This window comes from Camelus ferus, chromosome 1 (genome assembly GCF_009834535.1).
Source record: "Camelus ferus isolate YT-003-E chromosome 1, BCGSAC_Cfer_1.0, whole genome shotgun sequence".
Taxonomy (NCBI): domain Eukaryota; kingdom Metazoa; phylum Chordata; class Mammalia; order Artiodactyla; family Camelidae; genus Camelus; species Camelus ferus.
The window spans coordinates 45,007,210-45,034,350 of record NC_045696.1 but is presented as its reverse complement, the minus strand read 5'-3'; the positions used below and the strand labels follow the sequence as shown (position 1 = coordinate 45,034,350).

General features: G+C 35.2%; 1 protein-coding gene and 1 non-coding gene across 5 annotated transcripts in view; one reads left to right on the top strand and one right to left on the bottom strand.

Annotated features, from left to right (window-relative positions):
- The window catches only part of CBLB (Cbl proto-oncogene B), a 191,717-nt gene that overhangs the window by 108,701 nt on the left and 55,875 nt on the right, over positions 1-27,141 (top strand). For all 4 annotated transcript variants that reach the window (XR_004319476.1, XM_032478415.1, XM_032478397.1 and 1 more), the window contains exons 7-10: positions 2,976-3,113; positions 7,182-7,269; positions 9,854-9,985; positions 22,164-22,367. Coding sequence is in view for 3 of the 4 variants with exons in the window: in XM_032478415.1 (XP_032334306.1) it covers positions 2,976-3,113; positions 7,182-7,269; positions 9,854-9,985; positions 22,164-22,367 (562 nt within the window). In the remaining variant the exon portion in view is untranslated. The remainder of the gene's footprint in view (positions 1-2,975; positions 3,114-7,181; positions 7,270-9,853; positions 9,986-22,163; positions 22,368-27,141) is intronic.
- Positions 20,745-20,851, bottom strand: LOC116666687. The gene has a single exon (XR_004323595.1). It is a non-coding gene; the product is annotated as a U6 spliceosomal RNA (small nuclear RNA).

Genomic DNA, 27,141 nt, shown 5'->3' with positions numbered 1-27,141 from the left:
CAGTAACATTATGTGATGTTTGTAAATATGAAAAGTCCTCTGTGGTTCATTCCTGAGTAAATCAGTAATACCCATTGGGAGAGGGGAGGGAAATAATAATAGACCAAAACAGTGCCTTTTAATTGAATTCTTTAAATTGACACATTATGCTTGTTCTGAAACTTAGTGTTCTTAAAGTGAAAGAGGATAGGATAGTATATAAGTTGATGAATTTAGAGTAAGTCTCAGAGTTTCAAATTGTAGTAGGATATTAGCATATTAGCTGTTCTCAGGACACCTGTTTTTGTATAAAATTGTATGTGTATAGTTGAATACTTGAATATTGTGCTAATTACATAATAAATCAGTTTCATGTTCATTATTTTAGGGTATTTTTTAAGACATCCAATTTGGTTCTATGATAAACACATAATTACATATAAATCCATATTAATGCATTTAAGGATATATAAGTGTGCTTATGCATACATGATAAACACATATAAGTACGTACACACATAAGCCCATTGTTAACAATCCAAATCAGTTTCATGTCCTTGAGAACTTCTTCCATGAGGCCTCATGCTTAATGTTGAAATTAAGTGAAACTCACAGAGCTTGGCTCTTTGATCAGCCCCTCTGGCTTTGGCTGAGAAATCATAGCTTATTAATGGCAAATCTGGGCTCAGAAAATCTCTCTCTCTGCTGATGCAAGCATTTGTGCCGTGGCAGGCGGTAATGGCAGTGCTGACCTGCACACACACGCACAGACACACTCGCTCACGTTTTAGTAGGAGACACCATCCCAGTGTCCATGAGTGCACTGAAACTCATCGAGGGGTCATTTCATTTTTGGAATGAATTTGGTTGTTTTTCTTTAAGTCTACCTTTTACCTTTTAAAATCGCTTTGATTTGATTTGTAGTGCAAATGCCATTTGTCCTTTAACAAAATCTTTTCAAGTACAGTCAGTTATTGATTCCTTTCTTCTCTGCCATGATAATTTCCACCATTTTTATTTTTAAGAATTTGTATGGTATGTTTAAAAAAAGGTGTTGGGCACAGAAAACAGTGTGGCTCCTGTGGAGTCTTCGGTTTAGGCTGAGAGCTGGTTCTCACTGTAACCATGAGAGCAGGTCAGGTATTTTGCACATTGACAGTGGCTTAAGATGAGTCATTTTGTTTCATTCAGGAATCTCTCATAACCAGATTTTTTCATAATTTTTTCTCTCTCGATTGACATCAAAGTGTCTTGTCCTAGAGTCTGATTTGAGAGATGTATTATGATTGGAATCATGGAAGTCATACAGATTTAACACAGAAGTTATTCGGGACGGCATCTTGTCCAATTCTGAAAAATAATAAAGAAACTGAGTCCTTTTTGTGTTCTCTTGTGCAAGATCATGGAGATAATTAATGACAATTTTGGAAGCGAAAGCCACGTCTCATCACTGTTAGAACAGTTTTCTTAAGATAGTGCCCTCTGAAAGGATGTCTTCCTTTCCTTCTCATCCTGCTCTGTGACAGTGTTTTTTTCCCCCCCCCCCCAAGTTTTAGGTTGTTAGAGATGAAATAATTAGTCTGTGGTAAACTGTTCTAAGTAAGGTGGGATGATGGGGCAATTAAAATGTGTTTAGAAAAACCCTGAACAGTTTAAATAATTTTGATAAATATTTCCTTTGCAGAATAGATGTATTTAAGTGGTCCTTTCTCTTGGAAAGTGTTTCATTTCTTTGGCTTCCTGGTAAAGAATAGCTGGGCCTGTTCCAATGACATTTGGATTCCCCAGGTTGTACTTTATTTGGGATCCAGCTGATAGCCAGAAGTCTGTGTGGAATTACCTTGTCTGATGGTGATTAAAAATGCTAATAAGTGATGGGTTGATATTTATTTTCAAGCTCTCTAGGAGAATGTTTTTAGACCTTCTTAAAAAGTCCTTTCCAGAAGTTCTAAAACCAGTATGAAGTTCTTAAAATTTAAACATCACAACTTCCTTTCTTTAGAAACCTGGTTTTCTTCAAAGGTGAAACCACACGGCCGTACTAAATATACAGTCAATTAAATCTAATGACTGTATAGCTGTTATACATGCTAAATTATCCTGTAAGATTTTTAATAATATTTTTTAATCAAAACTAATGTATATTAAGAAATACTTATTTCTGCCACATACATATAGCAGTTAGGGTTTCAAATATAGCTGACACCTTAAGTTGGCCCACTTTTGATTTGCTTAAGGGGTTTTACCATCCAGATACTGAGATTATGGTGGCAAGATCGAGTGCAATACACTAAAAGGGGAATGGCCTAAAATGTAACAAGTAGATAGATAATTAGCTAAATTAATAAATAATAACAAGTTAAAACCAAGGCAGTGTTTTCCTATCGTTGTCATTCATTTTTATTTATATTTTAGAACTATTTTGGCTCCCTATCACAAGACTTTGAACTTGACAGGGTTAGTGGGAAGCCACAGCATGAACTTACCTAACTTGCTTTCTTATTATAGTTCAGCTCTTTGATCTTTCATTTAAAGACGAATGGCTGGAATGCTTAAAAGAAAAGGTTATTTTTAAACAAATGACTAACAACTGAAAATGTATAATTTTCAAATTTCACAGTAATATATTGAATTCTGTAGTAGAAACTGGCTCAGTTTCTGTCAGAGATGGACAAGTTAATTTTTACTTATTTTATTTTTACTTTCCCAAAATGATTTATGTCACAGCTGTTTCACACCACCAGCACTTTATATAGAGCACCCCCTGATGGTGATGGCAGTCAATCATTTGATGATTTACAACTTCCAATTCTTCATATAACTCTGGAGATATTTAAATAGAATTACTGTCATTGCTTCTTTTACAGATTAATAAATGGAGAGGAGAATGGTGTAAAAATGTTTTTTATTCTTTCACTTAAGAACAATCTAACGCACATTTAGTAGTTAGCTTACATTTTGAATGTGATTAAACACAATTTTCTTATGTTTCACAGCTACATTTTCCGGTTAAGCTGCACCAGATTGGGACAGTGGGCCATCGGCTATGTAACAGGGGATGGCAACATCTTACAGACCATTCCACACAACAAGCCCTTATTTCAAGCCCTGATTGACGGCAGCCGGGAAGGATTGTGAGTATGAGAAATGGGTATCAGGGTGCTTTTTACTCAAAGATGTGGACGATAGAGACGGCTTTGTGATGGAGAGACTTGATAGTGAGGCTGATGGTCTGGCTGTTCTTTATTTCAAGACTAAGAAATGGATGGATGTTCCTTAGTTTTTATTGTTCATCTCTGAAAATAGTCATTTTAAATAACCTAATTATTTGAGGGTTTTTTTTTGTTTTTTTTTTTTTTTAAGCATGGTCTTCACAATCCTCAAGTCTAAATATTTCCTTCCAAATATTAGAAAATACTTGGAGGGCGGACCCGGCAGAATGATGGTTCCCCACTGGTTTTGCTCCTGTGCTCCCAAACTGCACTCCTAGTCAGTGTAGGGCCTTTTAATTCTGCTCTTGGAATCATGAGCAGATTCTGACAGGCTCTGTCTTTGGGCTGTTGGTGAACTTGCAGAGGATTCTCCCTTGGTGGTTGCAGCAGACAGCTCACAAAAACAAACCACCAAAATCCATCCAGCAGCTCTTCTCTTTTTGAAAAACAGAGTTGGTTATTAAATGGGCCCAAGACTTCATTTCCATAGGAAGCGCTGTGTGGGTATTTCCCTGAATCTGGTGTCTTCCTTCCGTCCTGCCCGCCTTCCTCTTTCACTTCCTCTCTTCCTCTTTGTGATTTGGGTTTTTTTTGTTTGTTTGTCTTTTTAATTAAAGTATGCTTGATGTACAACACTGTAGGTTACAAGTATACAAGATAGTGATTCACAATTTTTAGAGGTTACGCTCCATGTATCACTCCATGTATACAATATGGGCTGTATTTCCCATGGTGCACAGTGAATCCGTGTAGCTTATTTGATACCTGATAGTTTGTCCCTATTAATCCCCTCCCCCCATGTTGCCCCTCCCCCTTTCCTCTCCCCATAGTAACCACTAGTTTGTTCTCTACATCTCTGAGTCTGTTTTCTTTCTTGTAGTCACTAGTTTGTTGTATTTTTTTAGATTCCACATAAAAGTGATACCATTGAATTTAACTATATTATAGCAAATAAATTCCAACATCATATCACCATATGAGTTTGTATATTTTACAGAGGAAGAACTTAAGACTTAAAGGTAGTTTAAAATTAAATGTAAAAGTGTATTAAGAGAGAATTCTTTAAAATGCTTGACTTCTCTTGCCTCCTGTAACCTTTAAATTGCTAGTTTTACTTTGTGTTTTGACCAGTCATGCCAGGTTTTCTTTTTTTTTCTCCTCCTTCTTCCCTCATCCCTTCCCTTCCTTTTCTCTTCATGTCTTCCTCCTTTTGTCGACATTAATAATAAATCCATATTTCAGAATTATATGTTAGTAGCTTTGTTCAGTTTATCTTAAACTGTTCTTTTTCAAACTTCAGAAATACGTTCTCTTTAGTTTTTTAAGGTTAAGAATGCCTTTTTTTCTCTGCACATAAAGTTTAGGCAGTCTGCTGGTCCCCTTCATAGTAAATACTCCTCTCGTTCATTTTTAGCCAAATGCCATTCCCTTTAGTCTTTTGTTGTAGTTCCAATGTCACTTCCTCATGCTGGCTTTTCTTGCCATTTGCTTTGCTGAGAAACTTAAGACACATATGCTCAAACTTGCTGCAGCCTGGATTGTGATGGAAACCTAGCAGGAGAAAGTCCACCAGAGTTTGCCATGGGTAAAGAATTTAAGTTTTACTGCTTCTAAAGCAATTGCAGGGGGAAGGGTATAGCTCAGTGGTAGAGTCCTGAGTTCAATCATCAGTACCTTCATTGAAAATAAGTGAATAAATAAATAAATGAGCAAACAAATAAGCAAACCTGATTACCTCACCCCACAAAATAAAAAAAAAAATAAAGTAATTGCAAAAATGGAAAAAAGAAAACATAATTGGGACCTATGTGAAGAGATAAAAGTTACGAGCTCTCAAGAAATAGTTACATAAGAATTATATGGCAAACTGGTACCAAATGTATATTTCTCTTTTAATTATCATGAATTTGCTATTCTCTTATTTATACCTCACCTCTAGTGCATCAGAAATTCCTATGGGTAGCTTTCTGTTCACTGTGACAGGATTTTTGTTTCGAAGAAAATGTACTTCAAAGTTTTAATTTATAAAAAGAGGACGCAAGTGGGCAAATCTGTAAATGGAGTAATTTTGATGAACCTTATTTATATTATTCTAATACCTTCCATCCATTTTACAGAAGTCAAAAAAGTAACATTATCGTATTTTAATCAGTAGTCTAGCCTCTGAACTGCTATGAAAACTAGCCATTATTATTTACATATACACACGCACGCACATGCACACACACCTTCGAGGGGTTTAGCTAGTGGAATTTAAACTTTGATGATAGGTTACATTAAAATAATCAGATCAGATTGGATTTTTTAGATTAGAGTAAAATATTATCTTTTAGATTAGAATATTATCTTTTTAATTTTTTTCATTTTTTTTCCTTAAGATCTGTAAAAACACAGGATATCGTCTGGTCCAACTATCAGTGTCAGCTGTCCTTTCCTTATAGTTAATCTGATACTGCCCCTCCCCCTTTCCTCTCCCCACAGTAACTACTGGCTTGTTCTTTGTCACCTGATTAGGTGATAAAGAAGTGCACTTTGATAACCAGCCAAGATTCCTTATTTCTTCACTTCTGTTGAAAAGGGCTCATCAGTAGCCCCCGGGATTACTGAGGACAGTGATCACTGAATTTCCCCTTACACATTAAATAGAACCTTGTAACCTTTACTCTAGCAACCTTATTGTCAGTTTGTAACCTTTCGTTTCTGAATTCTTCCTAGAATTTCTATACTTTTGAAATTTGATGAACAAAATATGTAATAGTTGTAAAAACTGGCCATTTTAAGGTATCAAAATAAAGTTACCAACTTTTGCTTATCACTCATTTAATATTTGTAGAATTTTATCCCACCCCCATAATGACACTGTAAATTTGTGTCATATTCAGATGTAATCAACTCCTTTTACAAAGTCTTAAGAAAAAAAACTCACTGATTTGATTCTTACCATTTGAGAATTGTATATCCTCTAAGTTAATTTTTTTCCAGTTTTTCCTTAGTAATTTTAAACACTTACTAACATATTTGTAGAATATTTAAGGATAAATCTTTTTATTACTTCACAGAATAGTATTAGTACAATTTTGCCCTTTAAAATATTTACCACTGTAGTATTATGCTCTTAATTTTTCATTCAAGCCATCTAGAATAGAAAGATATTAAACAAAATTAACCATAAATTAATGAATTGATGAAATCCAGCAATAATAGCATTTTCTTAATCTAAAGTATTTACCAACACAATAAACTTCGTTTTTTAATGAATTTCTGAATGATTAAAAATTGGTTTAGCACAGCAAGACAGCCTTGTAACTTTTAGTTTTTATTTTAATTCTCTCTAACAATGGAACCTTATGTTTATGAACCACTCCATGCATGTAGCTTGATTTGGAGTAAATGAAACAGAATTGTGCCGTTTTCTAATTCTTTAAACCTGTGTGTGTGTGCACATGTGTATGGCTCGGGGTAAGTGGAAGGTGAGACAGAAAGAAAGACAATGGGAAACTGGAGAAAGAGGAACACCACCCAAGTGCTGAATAACTTTTCTGGTAAAACTGTGGGCTTCAATTCCATTTTTCTCTCCTTGTGGTACTCAGCATGGTGTAAAATGATATGTTTAAAATTAACTGTGCTTCATCTGAAAGGCATAATAATTGCAAATAAGTGTATAGAGTTTTTGGAATAGAACATGAGTGGACAAGAAAATAAATTTTTAACTTACCTAAAGGACATACAGTAAAAGTGTTTCATTGAAAATGATTTCTTAAAGGCTGAGTCCATATTCATTATGTATCTGTCTTATTAAAATGATTCCTAGATTTTAAATGTCCTAAAAATAACTTGCTGTATTGTGGAAACAGTGATAGAATAGATTCTTGATATGTTACATTAAAAGGGAAACATCCAAATGTGTGGTTTGGATGTAGAAGAATCCAATTAAATGACCCTAAATGCAGGTAAAACTTTATGTTAATAAAATTTCTCTTTATAATCTAGCTATCTTTATCCTGATGGGAGGAGTTATAATCCTGATTTAACTGGATTATGTGAACCTACACCCCATGATCATATAAAAGTTACACAGGTAAGGACAATTTCTGGAAACTTATTTCTAATTAATAAGTACTTGTGATGCATTTGAAATAAATATTGTTCTCTACTTACAGATAAAATCATGTACAGGTGTTTAATGCAAAATATACTTGGGGAATTCTAACCATGTTTGAAAGGAAATTACATTACTTTCTCCATTTTTTTTGGATAAGAATTTCTGCTGTTAGTATTCTTGCTTCCAACACAATACTGACGTTTATGTGGGGAGATAGATAAATCATAGGTAGGGAGCTAGATATGAGGAGAGAGCTATTGGTCTAGGAAACTTCAAGGAAGTTTAGAATAATTATATGTATTAGTGTTTGAGGTGAATGAATAATTGAAGCCTGTTAATAATTATATTCTTATAAATCTGTTGCTGGCCACCTCATAGGTTATGAGTAGGAGTGTCACTTGGTAAAGCCCGCCTTGAGAGTGACATTCAGTAATTATCAAAATCTAAACACCTTTGACTCTAGATTCCAAGTACCTATCACTTGCATATACACACAGAGATCTGTACACCAGGATGTTCACGTTAGCATTTTCATCAGTATGAAATACTATAAAATACTGTAATATTTAATCATAGGTTAAAGACCATAGTATAGGCATACTGTATTATACTGTGAAGCCTTTAATAGGAGGCAGATGGACCTACATCCTCCCATGGGAACCTCTGCGTCTTGTTACGTAAAAAAGTTATGTAGAGCTCAATTACGTAACATTTTGTTTGTAAAATTACATTAGGTAAGTTCAATTTCTATAAATAAAAAATTACCATGAATGAATATGAATGTGCTTTAAAAAAAAAATTGAAAAACACCAAACTGGTAACAATGTTTAACTGAGAGAGAACCTGAATATTTTCTGTTACGTGTAACTTAGTATTAAAATGTTTTATGATTAAATATATTTGTGTTTTATATAATAATAAAAACCTAATAAAAGACAAATTATAGATTTGAGGGAAAACAACAAAATTTTTTGTGTTTCTAATTCCCCAGGATTTGGTCTCAGTGGCCTTGATGTTATTATGTGAACACACTTATTGACACGTGTACCACACGTGTGTGGGGAGTTTTAAAAATTTAATATACGAAAGCCATTTTAAAATTATGTAGTGATTTTGTATTTTCTAATGTACATTGAAAGACACTCATGAGAGAGAATTCCTCATTATAAAGCCATTGTTTTAAAATTGCTTAGAAACACATACTTAGGAGTAGTATCACTCCCTTAAATTAATCCTAAGTATTTGAATAGCTTACCCCTTACGTTGCATTGAATTCTGCGTCAGTGATTTTAGCTTATTTTCATTTTTTTTATCAATGCAAATTGGTCCTTTTGGTGTCATAACCAGTATAGATACTTATCTATCATTTTAGGGACTTCAGTGGTACATGATTTATTTTGGATTACTTTAGATTTCTTTTCTATCTTGATCGATTCTCTCTTGTTTTTTTCCTTAATTTACTTAAAAGTATTTTATATAGTTATACATACATCACGATAGACAATGTGTATATGAATGTGTGGGTATATGTGTGGGTGTGCATCTGTGTTTATGTATATCCTTTTTCTCACCAAGATTGTAAGATCTTTTGGTAGATTAGGGATTAAATATTGTTATTTATTCATCCTACCCAGGGCCATGTACATGGCAGGCACTTACTAGACTAAAACATTGCCTAATTTAAACAAATTTTTATTTCTGTGATTCCTTTTCTTTATATCCTATTAAATACTGTTTTTATATTTTCTTTATATTTACCAATATATTTGTATCTTCTTTGTGGTGTAGATCTTTTTGATATTTGAACACTGAAAATTTAGCTATGCCAAAAGCTTCTAAACTAGTAAATCAAGAAAACAGATGTTTAATAAAACAGCTTTTGGTTGCTGAAGTGATTACTTTTCTTGACTGTGATAGACTGGGAAAAGAGTGTGTAAGTGATAGTTAGAGATTTAACCTAGAATTTGAGGAAAACAATTTAAACTTAACTAAGCCTTAGATATTTTTTTTATTCAGTATATCTTATGCTTTGGAAATTATGTGACATAATAAATATGGACCACAGTGCCAAGCATGCAGAAAGGCCTTGCCATATGCTGCCTTTCTTCCATTCTGGAATTTTTATAGGTATCTAAGAAATAAAATTAATGATCAGCCAGAATCATATATGTATTTTTTGTATAATTTGATAGTAAAATTAGATGAGTATGTGGCATTTACAAAGGAAATAGTTATTTATATTTCTTTTAAAACCTTAAATTTGTCTTTTAAATTACTCTACTGATGCAGTTGCCTTGCTGAAAGACCAGTAAAAAAGGTTAATCAGAAGTATGAAAAAGCTTATGCAATTGCTGATAAAATCTCAAAAATGTTTTAAAAAGTAACTTTGTAGACCATATTGTGATTACCAGTTTAAATCATGTCTTAAATGGCAACATAATCTGACACGATCAAGTGTGAGGAATTTACTGTAAGTCATTGTATTTAAGAAAATTCAGTGTTAACAGTTCATGCTAGAAATTCTTTAATGTTGCTTTTTTTTTCCTGATCCAAATTCCAGGAACAATATGAATTATATTGTGAAATGGGTTCCACTTTTCAGCTCTGTAAAATTTGTGCTGAGAACGACAAAGATGTCAAGATTGAGCCTTGTGGGCATTTGATGTGCACCTCTTGCCTTACAGCCTGGCAGGTATGATCAAGGTTTAATTAGCAACATTGATGTCTTCCTTATGTTCCCTATGGATAGTTCTCCTTTCAGTTTTCTCCATCTTAATGATTCGGGAAATAACACTGATAAGTGCTTTGTTTGAATGGTTGTTAAAAAAAAAATCTCATTGTTTGAGTCTTGCATTTATATAATTTGACTTCTTTGCTGTTTTTATATTTTGTTTCCATTGTTTTAAATTATAACTTAATTTCGTGATATTAATCATAAGTAGTTCTACTTCTGTGACACTGTGGATTTCAAAATGTGACTTATCAATATTGCCAGCTGACCATATTTGTATTATTTATTGTAGTTCAGGTTCTATTTATAGCAGGTCAGATTCTCAAGCAAAGTGTGAACCACAGTAGGTAAATCTTAACGTTGTTGTTTCAGCACCCCTCTTCTTCTGAGAAGGTGTGACTCCTGTCACACATGTCCACAATTGCTCTGCAAGGTGAAAATAGGAGAATCAGACAGAAAAAGGTCCCCCAGATAGATACAGTTCCCATAGAAATAGGCATTACATTTTCCAATTTACAGAAGCAGAGTCTGAAACAAGCTGCCTTCCCCTCTGCAGTTGGACATTCAATAAATATAAATTGATTTGATGTGTTACAATAAGACCTGGAGAATAATTGGTTTCTCCAAGGGCTTTTTTAATATTTCTTTATCTGTAATAAAGGTTGAAGGTTTTAAGATGGAGCTTCAGACAGATTTCCAGTTTTGAGTATTTGGAGGTCTCACAGAACGTTTTGCTCAGGCTGTTTGTTAACTGTTGTAGTTCATACAGTCAGTACTGAAGTCATTGTTGTTGATGGGATTTAGAAAGTTAATAATTAAAATTTTAAGCCTTTAAAAGAAAAATTTGCAATTGAGTGTATTATCAGCAGTCCTACCCTATTCCTGAAGCTTCTCTCCAACCCAGAACCTGTGTGTAGCCTGAGGGGGGATGGCCTCAGAGGATGAGGAAGGGGCCATGCAGACTCAGAGGAGCACTGATGTTTGTTAAGCTCATTACTTGGTAACAAAATACGGTGATTTTCACATTTTCACAACTTTATAAAAAGGGCCTCCTTCTTCCTTTGGGGAGATTTTAAAAAATGGATGAAGAAAAAGGGGAAGAACTGGAAAATGAATTACAGTTGATTTACATTTTCAAAGCTATTTCTGAACTCCCACACATCTTTGCTACATTGATAAAAACTGTCCAACATCCCTACACTCTCTCTCTCAATATGCATGTGACTTATGTCTTAAGATTTTCCTTGTTACCCTTGTACTAATTTCCCTTTATCCCCTCCTGATGTTTGTGAATTTTGTGTCATATAGCAGGATGTTGGAGGAAGAAGGATCTAGCGAGAGGTTGGAGGAAGAAGGATGCTCAGTGTGGCATCAGCAAACTCAACATAAATTCACTTGATTGCTATTTAAGTTAACAATAATAGTTCTGCAGACGTAGCAATGTCTTTTTATAAATGAGTTTCAATACATTTAGTTACACTGGTAGAAGACAAAGCTGTCAATTGGCAAGTGAGTTTCAAATGTATCAGTAGAAAGTATTAGATGTTACTGAGTCAGTGTCCAGCTGACTGGGATGGGGCAACTTTAGGATGATCTGCCTTAACCTGAAAGCAATTAAGTATTTCAGGGTAAATACTAAACTGACAGAGGCCAAATGTGTTTGTCATCCCTTTGGATTGACTTACGCCTTCAGTGTGGTAGTATGGTTCTCACAGTTAAGAAGAAACTAAAATCTCTGCTATTCTCCCTAAAGAAAACCAGACTTTGAGGCCAGAACAGTCTCCCAGGACTCTACCTCCCTGCATGGCCCTTGTATTTCAGCCCCTTCTCTTGACGCATCGGTCCTGGAGCGTCCAAACACATACATACTGCAGAACTTAGCATCTTTAACCTGAAACTTACCTAATATTTGGAAGTTAAATTGGTTAAAAGTCCATTCATTTGACAGAAACCTTGGATTAGTAAAGGTTATTGTTTAAAGTGGTGTATAAAATAGCTGTTTACCGTGTGGCTCATAATGAGTAAAAGAGTAGGGCTGAATCTAAAACAAAAGATTTACTTATTTTACAAAGTTCTGTATACTTGTTAAATGAAATTTATCTTTTAAAACTTCAGGCCAGTGCTGTATATTTTATTTTGTATGTTTGTGAACTATTTGCAATAGGCGTGTTACTGCAAAAGGCACACTCAGTTGTCAGGGCTGTTACTAATCCTTTGCCCTCTACATCACAACTTTTCTGTGTATTACTCTGCCTCTTCCAGATGGTGTAGTTCCTCTTGCCAGTTGCAAATCAGTTTCTTGATTCACTTCATGATTTTTCATATTTGTCTCATGGTCTAATACGAAGATACGTCCAGTCATATTTGCAAATTGTTAACGTTTGCAATTTCCTTTTTTTGCTCTGAGGTACTTCTTAGTTTTACTTTCAGAGGTTGAGGAAGTGCATAAATTGCCAAGCACTAAAAACTATCTCTGAGTAAAATTTTAGGAAACATTATATGTAAAGGTAGTAATAAAATAGTATTTTACTAAGTAAAGTAGTAAGAAAAAAAAAAGACAAATTCAGAAGTACTTGGAAGGTTGAAATAATATTCAAATTAAATCCCTAGATGTCACTAGAGAATAATGTCAGTATCCTAATATTATCATTGAATTTTGCATGTAGGTTAATGAAAAATATGTAAAGGCATCAGCATTTAAAAAGTTCTTCCAACACTAGACAGTTCATGGTTAATAAATATTCTCCTGATACATTTTGTATATGTCCCTGTAAGCTTTTACCTCCTTGTATTTGTATTGTAAACATTTCCATACATATTTACCTGTTTCTCCTCTCAGATGTGGATTGCTTTACCTATTTGAGAATTTCTCTCCCCTAGCATGCTACCTACACGTGGGTTAGTTACTCAGTAAATACCCGTAGACTCCATGCTAGATAACGTAAAGGAAAGAGAATAATGGACTAAGACTACAACAGATAAAAAGACACTGATACTGTAGATCAGTTGGGAAAGGGTCTTGTAATGTCTCAGTTCTGTCTTATTTCTCCTCTGAAAAGGATCTGTGATCTTTTCAAAGACCTTTCCTCTTGTTCAAGATCTGAGGAGTCCTAAGAATTTTAAACCTTAGATCCATTTGTTCCATTCAGTAGCTACCGGATGATTCCATTCAGTAGCTACCGGATGATTCCCTTCAACTTTTCACATTTTGATTTTTGCACTTTTTTTTTTTTTTTTTTTGGCTGGCAGTATTACTAGCATGAGTGATCTCTGGTTCAAGTTTTCTCTACCCTATTGTTAGGCCAAGGTTTGAGAATTTCAGAGTGATATTCCACAGTCTCTGTATCTCAATAGGATTTGAGTGATGAAGGAAGTTCACACTTTTGAACATTTCCATTCTTGGATAACCTGAGCATTTCTACATTTCCATATGGATTCCAGAAGGGCTAGTTCCTGCCAGCCAGTCTGTTTTGGCAGTTTTCATATTGCTGTATGAAGAGCAGTGTTTGACAATCATTTAAACACATAATTGCAAAATGCCCCTATTATTTAATAAAAATAAAAATTTTATAAAGTTAATCCAATTAAAACACAGTTGACAAACATTGACTGTACTTAAAACCTCACATCATAGCCTCAGTGGACTCACTGGACTTAACCTAGTTGATGGTGACTCTGAGGGGAAAAAGAAAATATGGAGCATTTTTATAGTTTTGCAATATTTTGTCAAACATTGTATCTAAACTCACAGATGTAAAAAATGTGTGATTATTAAGTCTCTGGATATGAGTGACGTTTGTCTTTTTCAACTGTTTCCTTATTCAAAATGGTAAAAGGCTAGATGGAGTCTGTTTTCTGACTTTAAAACCAGTGTTTTTATTTTATAGGCTTGTTGGTTTTTTCTATCAGAGAAAAAGTTAAGTTTTGAAATTTAATTGCGCACTGGGATAATTTGGTTTCCATTAACTGGCTCAGTAGAAGCTGACATAGAATTTTTCATCCATCATTCTCCAAGATCTCAAATCCCATTCATTTATTCAGGAAAACACTCTTTGAGCAGCTTCTGTGGCTCAGGTTCTATACTAATCTCTGAGATAAGAATACTGAGACACTCTCTATCCTTGAGAAGTTAAAATTAAATCTGAAAATTTTATAGACGGACATGATATTAATAATCACTTGAAATGAATATCTTGTTATCCTTCAAATTTAATTATGGATGCAAGACATTTGCTACTTTCTACTGCTTTGGTTGGGCATGCTGCTATGAAAAGGATCTGAAAGGCTGCGTGGCTGCCAAGAAGCTCTGATAAATCAGTCAGAGTCCAATAGGAAATATTAAACCCTGACCATAAAACATTATGTGTTCAGCCATTGTGCATTTTTAGCAAGTCATCCTTCACCAGCTTTTCCTTCCATTTGATGCCCTACTTTGGTTTAATTGAAATTCAGTGGAGACTTAAATTTTATGTAATTAACGGAAACCCTAAGAAATGCACAGGAGCGATGTCAGTTAGTTGTTACAGTCTGCAAGTGGTTACTCTTTAATTGCTGTCATAATGGCCCATTAGTCATGCCTCCAAAGAGGTGTCAGATACTTTTTTTCCCCTTCTGAAACATCTGTGTTATTTAATAAATTGAATAAGCAAGCCTGGGTTTGCACAGAATACTAAATAAGTTGGGTAGTCACCTCCCTAGAGGCATTCTTTGAAAGAGCATCACTCAGGGTGCGGCATTTCTATTCTGCCCTTAGCAATGGAACTTGGAGAGTTTCTTTCACTGCCACACATTTTCCCAAACATTTCTCTTTACCCTGAACTCCTCCATGTTTGTTAGTTTGTTTTCTTTCTTTCCTTTTTTTTTTTTTTTTTTTGATAATAGCATACATACTATGCAGCAGTGATGTTGCAGGGTTACCACATAAGTTGTAAAATAAGGAATTGTTTTCTTTCTATTTTTCTTTCCAGGAAGCTAGAAAATGGCTTCTGAGCTCGTGAATGGCCCAGTCTCTGAACTGTGTTCCTTACATCTTCCTTCCAAAATAGAAATGGATACACATATGTTAGTTGAATATGTAGCCTTCTTTTGAATTACTGCCAAGGCCTTTAATTCAACTAAAAGTAAAATTAATGTTTTTCCTCTGACTATTCCTCCTGCATATTTTTTTTTCAAAATAAAGATACTGGAGTATTCAAAATAGTAATCCACAAAAAAAGTCATTAGATGAAAATTAATAAGGTCTGATTGTCATATGACATATGATTAAAAAAATTTATAGATGTCCCATGTTTAGATAGCCTTGTTGGGGGAAAAATGGTGTAATAAGAGAGATGAGAAGCCAGCTCAAAGGATTCTCATACAAGGCACTAAGAATCCTTTAATATCTCTTCCATCAAAAGCAAACAGCTTTCAAATTTATAGCCTCAGTGAAACTTTGTAACTTTAGTACTACAAATAAAAAAATAACATTTGCCTTTAAGAATGTTATAGATTAGTGCTTGTCCTTGATTATATGTTATGTCTTTTTGTATAAATGTGCTAGAATGTTAGAGCTCCTCTTTCATTTTGACAGTCACGTAATGGCTATGTTTCTTCAGTTATCTGACTGTATTCCTTCGTTCTTGAGACTATTTTGATAATAATTATACCAACTGGAATTTGCTTGGCACTTTGGAAAGTTTTGAGTTAATTTATCTCACTTTATCTTTAAGATGTCCCTAAAATGTACATTCTCTCATTATGCCTTACAAATAAGAAGAAATGGCTTTTCCATTGTCACCCAGCTGTAATTGGTAGGCCTAGGATTCAGTCCAAGTTTCCTGGTTCAGAATGTCAGTGCTTCTTTCCTGAGTCACTGTTTTCATGGGCCTCCCAGATTAAAACTAAGTCTAGAGTCATCAATGTCTTCTTCCCTTACCCATCATAAAAAAGCACCAAAACCAAAGAGCTGTCCCACTCTGTTATTTATTCTGTGATCACTAGTAACTATCCTTGTTCATTCCCTTTTAACAAGAAGTTATTGAGTTTCTGTGGGATATATTGTGCTCTGAAAATGTTTAGTGGGAACCCAAGCTATTCTCAGTACAGGTATCATGTATGTATGCATCTATCCAGTTATTTATTTATTTATAATTGTTCCATGTTTAAAAAAAGAGACGTATGGTAACTTCAAATCTATGTGAAGTATAGCAAGGAAATATACATTAGAAGTTACCGATAGGGAAAACACACACACACACACACACAGTAAAAATATAAAATGCACTCCAAAATGAGATTCATGAAGTCCTATGTACTCTCTAGGGCCCTCCATTTATATTATATATGTGAGCAGACAAGTGATTGACCTTAAAGTATGCCTTCAAATAATTGATCGCCCTGAGAGCAAGCAGATAAATTGTACTGTGATGTTTATCTTTAAAAATTGAAAGAAAGTAATTTAGGAAGTAATATCTTTCTGAACGACATTGAAACAGAAAGAATATGGAAGGTGACTGATGGTGATGATGATGAGATGATACTGACAATATTTATTTAGACTTTTACGTAGCACGTTATTGGGGAATTGAAATTTCGGGGGAAGTTAATTTTTTCCCAGTTTTTCTGTCAGTGTTAATCTGTTTTCAGGTTATCGTATATCTAAACATAAATATAACTTACAGTATTTATGGTTGACAAATGAGTCTGAATAATTTTAGCTTGAGCGTATTACATAGTTAAGTTTTAGGTGAATGTAGTGCTTGCTGATAACTTTTCTGTATCCTTTGGTTTGAAAGGATTTATTTGAGGAAGTAAAATCTATTGAGTGAATTAGAATAGATGGAGTCTGATTTCTTCCTCTTCCCTTTCTCAGAGCGTGAATAAGTTGGGGACTAGAAAAGAAGCTATTTATCGGTCCTTCTCCATTTACATATTCTCTGTGAGCTTGTATTAAGTATATGTTGACAGAAACATTATACGAATTACTGAGGCACAATCCGAGGCATTATATGTCTATTAAAGGCATTCTTCATGTGTTTAATCAACCATCTGACAGAAACTGGGGTGGAGTACCAAAATACACCAATATTTGAGAATTTAAGTACCAAACTTGAGAATACGGTCAAACTTAATTTGCATATGACAGTAGTCAGAGAAAGAGGCGGGTGAGGTCATATTAGAGGAGGCACATTGTGATCTAAGTTTGCAAATCAAAATGGATGTACCTTGCTGCTTTGATTTTGATCCTAGTAAATAATGTACACTCTCAACAAAGATAAAGCTGAACAGAAAATATCTTCTGTGACATATACTCATAAAGCAGCTATTCTGACTCACATCAGTAATTTGAATAGTATTAAACTTTCAGGTAGAAGAGATGGAGGAGAACCTAAATTCGGTTTTTGACTGTCTTTTTCTTGTATCATCAAGATGCTAGTATTGCCTTTCACCTCCTCCCCTTTCCAGATTCAGTCTTTTCAGTTACCCTTTATCAGGAAGTAGATCACATAAATCTGGAAGTCATCCTTAACCAAACAACATGCAGATTGACCTTGAAGGGTCTAAGAAAGCCTTGGCAGGCGAGTATAGTGGCTTACACATCCTAGGCAGAGTACTCAAAAATAATTGATGTCATGTTTAAGTATTTAGTTTGAGTGGATTAATTTTAGTTAGGATAACTGTATTGTAGTTAAGTCTTAAAAGATTTTCTGTTTCTAGGTACACGTACTAATACATTCACAGAGGAATTTATGTAAAGTGTAGGATGTGCTTCAGAATTATCCATGGGTGGAGAGAGCAAGTGAAGGTATACAGGAAACAAGATTGTTGTGAATTGATGACTGTTGGAGTTGGGAGATACATACATACAGAATTTACTACACTTTTCTCTCTTCTTTGGTGTATCTTTGAAATTCTCTGTAATAATTTTTTTTAAAGATGTAAATGAATGAAGTGTCTACTTGGGACCTAGAGTATGGCTTTCCATCCTTCATGCATTAAAGACAGAGGGAACATGTGTTCATGCTCATGTTACTTTTTTTTTTTTTTTTTTTAGTGGCATTTAACTTATTTGAACTAAAGAAAAACGAAAACAGTTCACTCATTTCTCCCACCACCTGCCCCTCTCATCTGGCAACCAGCAATCTGTTCTCTGTGTTTGAGCTGACTTTTGTTTTGAATTAGTTAATTTTTAGATTCCACATATAAGAGAGAACATGGTATTTGTCTTTTTCTGACTTATTTCACTTAGCATAATGTTGCCTTGATGTCCAGCCATGTTGTGGCAAATGGCAAGATTTCATTATTTTTTATGGCTGAATTATATTCTGTTGTACATACATGCAACAATTGTTTTATCCATTCATCCATCTGAGGTTGTTTCCGTACCTTAGCTACTGCAAGTAAAGCTGCAGTGAACACGGGGGATGCAGTTATCTTTCTAATTAATGTTTTCCTTTTCTTCAGTTAAATACCCAAAAGTAGTCTTGCTGGATTCTTAGTAGTTCTGTTTTTAGTTTTTGTGGGAACCTCCGTACTGTTTTCCAGCTCACATTCCCACCAACAGTACACAAGGATTGCCTTTGACCACATCCTCTCCAGTACTTGTTATTTCTAGTCTTTTTGGTAATACCCATTTTAAGAGGTGTGAGGTGATCTCATTATGGTTTTGATTTGCATTTCCCTGATGACAAGTCATGTGTCTTGCAACTTTTCATGTAACTGTTTACCATCTGCATGTCTTCTTTGGACAGATGTCTATTTAGAGCTGCCCATTTTTCAATCAGTTTGTTCGTTTTTTGCCTGTTCAGTTATATGAGCTCTTTATATATATTGGATGTTAATCTGTTATCAGATCTATGATTTGTAAATATTTTCTTCCATTCAGTAGGTGACTTTCTCATTTTGTTGATGGTTTCCTTTGCTACGTAGAACTTTTTAGTTTGATGTAATCCCACTTGTTTATTTTTGCTTTTGCTGCTTTTGGTTCTGGTGTCAGATTTAAAAAATCATCACCAAGACCAGTGTCCGGGGGCTTACCACCTATGTTTTCTTCTAGAAATTTTATGGTTTCAGTTCTTTCTTTCAAGTCTTTAATCCATTTTGAGTTAATTTTTGTTTATGGTGCAAGAATGGTCCAGTTTCTTTCCTTCATTCCTTCCTTCCTTCTTTCCTCTTTCTTTTTTTCTTCTCCTTTTCTTTATTTTTTGTAGCTATCTAATTCTCCCCACACCTTATTGAAGAGGCTTTTTCCTGATTGTATATTCTTGGCTCCTTTGCTGTACATTAATTGACCATATATCATGGGTTTATTTCTGGGCTCTCTATTCTTCTCCAATGACCTACGTGTCTGTTTTTCATTCTGGCTCCACACTGTTTTAATCACTGTGACTTTGTATAGCTCTGCTTAGGGCACAGAGTACCACTTTGCATCCTTCATGTATTAAAGACACAGGGGAAAGTGATCTTTTTTGCATCTTGCTCTTACATGTTAAAACTGTCTGTTTGAAATTATCTTACATAGATCTGTAAGAAAAGTCAGAAAAGTCAGTGCAGGCACACAATAGGAGTCCCTTTTGACTTTTATAATAAGAGGATTGCACCTGGATGACAACATATATCAAATATGCACTTGTATTTAATGTTCTTATTATTAAAAGATAGGGTAAAGTTTAGCTTTCCTTAAATATTTACCCCTGTGCTAGAAAATATCAGTGTAAGATGAGAGAATTAAGTATCAGTTTTCTCATCTGTAAAATGATGGAGCAAATAATTAAGTTGCCTTGAAGCCCACAAGACCTGAACACATGTAGCGGTAAACATCAAAAGATTCGTATTAGCCTTAGTTCAACTACCATCTTAGTTTAACTATTTTACTACTCTTAACGTTCCCAAATTATGTAGCAGTAGGTGAATAAAGAATTGTTGCGATTTCTTTTCATTAACCAATTCAAAAGCATTTGTTTTTATTTATTTTTTTTTGGCAATTTGTGTGGCAAAGAGTATGTTCAATTTGTTAATTAGAGTGATGCTTGGGAAAGAATAAACCACCCACCACAGGGTCTGCCGCAGAGTGTAGGCTAAGTAATAGTTTAATGAGAGGAGAGCGAGAGTGTGCTTTCACCGCTGATCACAGAATCTCTGTAAGGGCAGGCAGATCACAAGTTTCTCATCACACCAGGTGGATGGGACAGTGTTGAGTACTGAACGGTTTCTTGAAAGATGTAAACTCTCTTTTATCCCTTGTCTCATCTCTAAAATGATGCTCATTTATCCCGTTTCTACTTTAAAATGATTTTATAATTCTTACTATTTTTAAATAACTTACTTTCTAAAGTCAGGGTATAATGCAGAAACAAAAATACGGTGGTGAATATCAGATACTATCTATCTCTGGAAGGCAGCATTACCTGCAAGGCAAAAAAATTGTTTCCCTCTCAAATGTGAATTCTTTTTGTGTGTGTATGTGTGTGTGTGTATATATACATATATGTGTATATACGTGTATGGGTATACGCACACACACACACACACACATAGGAGTACAGTCAGTTTATAATGTGTCAGTTTCTGGTGTACAGCATAATGGTTCAGTCATACATGAACATATGTATATTCATTTTCATATCTTTTTACCGTAAGTTACTACAAGATGAATATAGTTCCCTGTGCTATACAGTATGAACTTGTTGTTTATCAGTTTTATATATATTAGTATCTGCAAATCTCAAACTCCCAATTTAAAAATATGGAACATTTCATGAATTTGCACATCATCCTCGTGCAGAGGCCATGCTAATCTTCTCTGTATCGTTCCAGTTTTAGTATATGTGCTGCCAAAGCGAGCACTATTCATAGGTTTTATGTTTAAATGAATTCAGTGCTCACACTCAGTCCTTTCCTCATACATTCCCAAATTACGTTCTTTATTTTAAATGACACTTTAGTTGGTTAGATTTTATTTTCAAGGAGAACTCACAGGGGTGAGTTTTCTTAATACTGTTCATGTCTGAGAACGAAGGCTCTCAGCCTTTATACTTTCTCAGCAACTTGGCTGGAATTAAGATTCTTGGGTCACTGTCTTTTTCTCAATTTTGGGGACAATTATCCTTTGTCTTTGAGGACTGAGCGTCACTAGAGAGAAAACTGAGCCACCCTGATTCTTCCCATTTGAAGATGACTTATCTTTTTTTGAAATTCGATAACTAGAATATGTCTAGATATCTAACTTTCTCTTGAAATTAACCTTGACATTCAGCAGTTAGAATGTGTTTTAGTGTCCAAGTTTCTGCTTCAGTTTTTCCTGGAACATAATGTAAAGTAACATTTAGCTCCTGACTTCAAGAAATGAGCTATACACCAATTGTGAATTCTTAATACAGTTTCTGAGAAATGGAATTGGGAGATTTTGAACAAAAAGTCAATAATTATCAATAAATGAATTTCTGGCCCAAACTAATTTGCTGTATTGTTTCAAATGCAAGATGAGGACAAAACTTAATATCTCACTTATTACTACATTCCATGTGAGCTGTGTCAGGATGCCAGGCTCTCAGGACAGGTGATTTCTAAGTATACGTTTATTTTTTCCTAATGATTGCTTATAAATCAAGACTTTAAAAGATCTAGGCAATTAAAATGGAAATATTTAGACCTAGTTATACGCACAGGAACTTTTCCAGAATTCATTTTGAAATAGGTTATTCTAATTGATACTACTAATTATTTATAATGAATTTTTATCAAAATGTCCTTTTTATAGAATTCTTATAGAATTCTTTTTATGGAATGTTTACTTAGCACTAGTGTCTTTGGTAAAGAAGGACAAGACGTGACTGAATTTCCAGTTTTCTGCAGGACTCTTAAGTTTTGATACATTAAAATTATAAAAGTGAATATTCAGTAAAACAAAAGTTAGGCTCCTTTTCTTTAGCAAATCAAAGGGTTTTAAAATTTTTTTCTTCAAAAATTTGAAATTTGAAATACTGAACATGTATTTTTTTGGCTCCCTAATCCAGCCACCTTTAAGACACATCTTTTTCCACCTTCTACCCTAAAACCATTTTTTTTTTCGGCAACTACTTTTTATGATTGTAGAACATTGGCCCCTCTCGGTACTGTTTTGTTTGAACAATCAGCGCATTTTTGTGTGTGTGTTCAGGAGTCAGACGGCCAAGGCTGCCCCTTCTGTCGCTGTGAAATAAAAGGAACGGAGCCCATAATCGTGGACCCCTTTGATCCGAGAGATGAAGGTTCCAGATGCTGCAGCATCATCGATCCCTTTGGAATGCCGATGCTGGACTTGGATGACGACGATGACCGAGAGGAGTCCTTGATGATGAATCGGTTGGCAAACGTTCGAAAGGTAAAACTAGAAAACACAGGCTTTTGTGGGGTGGTGTGTGGACCTGAAAAAGAAACGATGCTGTCACAAGTGGGGTTTGACTGAGTGCACTTGAGTTTGAGAAAGATTCCAGAATCAAAAGAAAGGTGAAGATATAAGTAATGTTGGAAGGCTGATGGAATCACAGGCTGAGAAAGAACTAGATTATTCAAAGTACTCTTCCTGCTTTTAAACTTCAAAATGAGAGATGGGGAGAGCATTCCTGCAGAATTGAATATCTTCTGAGATTGGCAATAGCACATCGACGAAGAAAAATTTAAGAAAGGAAATAATTCAAATTGGAAAGGATAAAACTGATTAAAAATAGTCTTTGTTGAAGTCTAAAAGCGTCTGAGAGTTTTCTTAGCAGGAAAACCAGCCTTCTGTTTGGCTACTAAGAGGGCACATAAGATTTACCTTCGTGAATTCACCGTAGTCTGGAGTTTGCTTATCAGTGTTGCCACCTCAGAAAATTGACTTTGTCAGTTCACTGGGAATGGATGCTACTGCCCGGTTGGCGTTCTTATAACCAAGCCCACAGGAGACTTGTCAGTGAACCAGAATGCCAGTTGAGTAATTAACAAACCAGAAATATAATGATCAAGAAAGACAGACTCTTAGCTTTCAGGCTATTCTCTGTATAGGAAGATACATGAAATTCAGATTACATTCAGTTATCTTCGCTCTTAAATGAGAGAAATGGCAGTGAGTGATATGAAAGGGTTTGCAAATACAGTATGAAGGTGCCCCCCCTTCCTCCTGACTCACGGCAGGCGTGTTTTATCAATCACGGTCGTCATCCCTGCTGAGCTCAGACTTGGCCTACGCAGCCTTCTAGAACCTCCACTGTGGTTCATGCGGACTTGGCAGGTCCCATGAGACCTGTCTGCTCTCTCGGCAGAGTGGTGATGATGTATAATGGCACAGACTGTGGTTGCCATATGCATCTACCTCTGTGGTAGGGGAACCCTATGTGCAGAGAACAGATGAAGCATTTTGGGGGTTACCCATTCTTTAGGTCTGTGTCAAAATTTACTTCTTGGCCTCCTGCATTTTCTGTGTTCCAATGTCAATGTTCCATGCTCAAAAAGGACTTACCCTTAGAATTTTTCACATACAGATTTCTGCATATGGAGATACATTATCATCACCTGCTCTCAAATTTTACTTTGGCCTGCCACGATTTTTATTCTTCACCTCATTGGCTTTTCATAAATGTCATGATTTAACTCTCAGAGCATCTACTCTGGATTCCCACTCTTTAGTCCTTTAAACTACATTTAGTGTTTCGTTCTGAAGTTTGTGTTCCCTTTGGCTCAAAAGATGGAAGAAAGGAAGTAGATATTTCTCAGTAACCCTAAAGAATAAACAAGAAGAAAAACTTGAAATAGGGAATTGAGACTTGATTTTTAAGGTACACTCTTAGTCACTGACCAATGTTAATGCCATCTATATGAGCAAAACTTTTTCACATGTTTTATTCTCTCAGCTTGAAGAGGTACATATTCTCATTTTTCAGATAGGAAATGAGGCTCATGCGAGTCATGTGACATGGCTGCATTAGTAGGTTGTAAAGCCAGGAATTCAAAGCTGCTGGATAAAAATAGTGATATACTCAACACTCCATATGTAGCTCTCACATGCAGAGTGATGAAATGATTTCTACCAAGTCAGATCATGGAGTGTATCCTAAAACTTGTCATATAGTCTTATTAAATTTAATTTACATTGGTGATAAAATAGTAACACTTAAGATTTCATTGAGCTGGCATTGTTTTAGGTTCTTAAACCCTTGATCTCATTTGATCATCACACCAATCCAGTAGAGAAGCACTGTTATTGTCCTGTTTTACAAAGGAGGAAATCGAAGAAGAAAGAGATGAAATACCTTCCAGAGATCCCAGCATTACTCCATAGCAGAACTGGTGCTTTATTCAGGGTCTTCCTGACTTCAGAACTGTAGTTGTGAGCCATCATGCAGTATGCCTCTTGTGCCCTCTTTGAAACATGTCACACGCCTTGTACGTGATAGAGCATCACTACCTGTCCTCTGAAGGTCTTTTCAGTTCTGTGGCATAATGTGCATCACGAATAATTACTCACAGTGAAGTTTTAACCAGAAGTTAAAAGTAATTTGAATTGTGATCTGTTAGCGTTAACCTATAAAGATATTAATGCTCTATACCTACCTAATTGGACCCCCAAACACCAGACCAATTCATTTAGGCCCTACTAATCGATACATAAGTAACTATCACATCTGTTTTCCCATATGGTAGTTGAATGTGGCTATTTAAATGTAAATTTAAAATTAATAAATTTTAAAATTTTTGTTCTATTACACTCAACATATTTTAAATCCTCAGTAGCCTCTTGTGTCTGCTGGCTACCATATTGAACTGTACAGATACAGAACATTTTCTGTAGGTATTGGAATATCTGTCATAGACAGATATAGTAGAAATATCTCATATCCAGTGGAGAATCCTATTGGACAGAGCTCTACTGGATCACTACTGCAGGTTCTTATTAGAGGAAGCTAGGGCTTGGTGCGAAAGACCTTTACTTTTAATTTAGTAACCTAATGATCTTAGCTTGGTCTGGATACTTGACTATGATCTAGCACTGGAATCAGCAACCTATGGCCTGTTTTTGTTTGTTTTTCTGTGAGCTAATAATGATTTTACACTTTAAATGGTTATATATATATAAATGAGTTTATGAACACCTACGTAATTTCCTTGATTTTATTTCATAGCTTGCACAGCCTAAAATAATGACTGTCTGGCCCTTTAAGAAAGTGGTTGCAGTCCCCTGGTCCAAGGCACAGTAAAGCATTTCAAGAACGTTTACTGAATGTAGGGAATGACAGAAAAGTATTTGAGAAACATACCACAGCTCAAGCAGTTCAAGTGAACTAGGTGGTAATGTTTTCTAGCTAAGAAAAGGGCATTTCAATTTTCTTTACCAAATGGGTTTTCGTCTTTCAGTGACTCATATCAGAGGATGGGGAGGGAGCAAGGCCTCAGGAGTAATTCTTTGGAGAACTTTGTATACCTTACTGCTTGGGGGAAAACGGTGTTTGTCCTATATGAGTTTGAGAAAGGTTGCTGTTCCGGCCTGTTTTCCAGCAGGCTCAAGGAGAAGCTTGAGCTGGGGTTCAGAAGCGGCACTGGCAACTGAAGGGAGTCACTGGTAACGTAAAATGAGCACAGAGCGTTCAGAGGTGACTCGTGGTTTCCCCAGTCTTTTCACCCACCCTCACAACCATGTGTATGTTTTTGTTTTTGTTTTTTTTAATTTTGAGCATGTATTTGGTGGTTTTTGGGGTTTTTTTCTATTTATTTATTGAAGTATAGTCAGTTACAATGTGTCCATTTCTGGTGTGCAGCACAGTGCCCCGGTCATGCATGTGTATACACGTATTCGTTACCGTGCATGTTTTGTTCTTTCTGGCACGCTGGTGAGCTTTCTGTCCAGGGAGCTCCGAGACTTCGGCGTTGATCTTCTCTTTAGTTTACTCCCTGAAGAGAAGACTGGTGCTGTCAGACATCACCGTCCCCGAAGCCCCAGTTTAGGGGCTTCTGTGGCAGTCAGCAGTGTCATTTCACAAAGCTTTCACCATAGCCGGTGTTATTGCTGAAATTTCCTGTGGTGGTAAGAGATCGGAGAAATTCAAAGAACTTGTAATTATTTGTTTTTAAGTTGAGGGATATTTCAATTAAATGTCTATATGCACAAATTGTGAATTTTATAATATTTCATCAATCACTGCCACTTAACTTTCAGTAAAACCTAAATTTTACTGTAGATATAAGCGTCAATTCTTTCTAATTGGGGAAAATATTGCTATGACATTATGTTCCCACAGGACCTTATGGGTACTTCTGTTGTAGGAGTTACTCTAAATTGTGATGCTTTTTATTTAGAGGACTGTCTTCTCCATTAGACTATTAATTCTTAAGGCCAGCGCCAAAATCTTACTTATCTTTGTGTTTCCTGGTACCTAAACACACTCAGTAGATATTTATTAAGTACAATAATAAATGCACATGCATGTTCACGTGGTCTTTGAGAGCAGTGGGCTGATCTTACACATCTTTTTCACTCCAATCTGGAGGCTGAATATGTATGTACAAAATGCTAAATTTGAGACTCTTTTTCAGTTCTGTTTCACAGTTGATGTTGTAAACAGATACCACACATTTTGACATAATACCTCTTCTACCTGATTTTCTTCCTCTATTTTTTTCATTCTGTTGCCTCATTCATTCATTCGTTCATTTAAAAAATACTTCATTCCCTCAACTCCAAGAATGACTGTCAGTCATTGTCGAGCAGAAGGAATCAGTTTTCTTTTATCTGCCATTTGAAATACTTATCTCCATCTTTCTCCTCTTTTATGAGTAGGTTGATGACTATATTGTGAAATTGTTTCTGTCTGTCTTAAGCATACTGCATTCTTTAAATTAGTAATGCTTCCATCATTGCATAGAGAACTGAGCTATTTGTATATTCCTGTTACCATGGTGATATCCTGCAGCTGGAATTTATAAATAGCATACTGAACATACAGAATGCATTTTTGTTTGTTTTGTAAGTTCATTTAGTACTGTTAATCTTACAGAAGCAAATAGAGCCTATAAATCTACACTACAGTGTATTGGTTGCCTTCCTTATTAGCTATTTTATGAGTTTCACTAGAAGATGTTTTACATTTTGCTTGAAATTGTATCATTGCCTGAGTTTTCAAAGC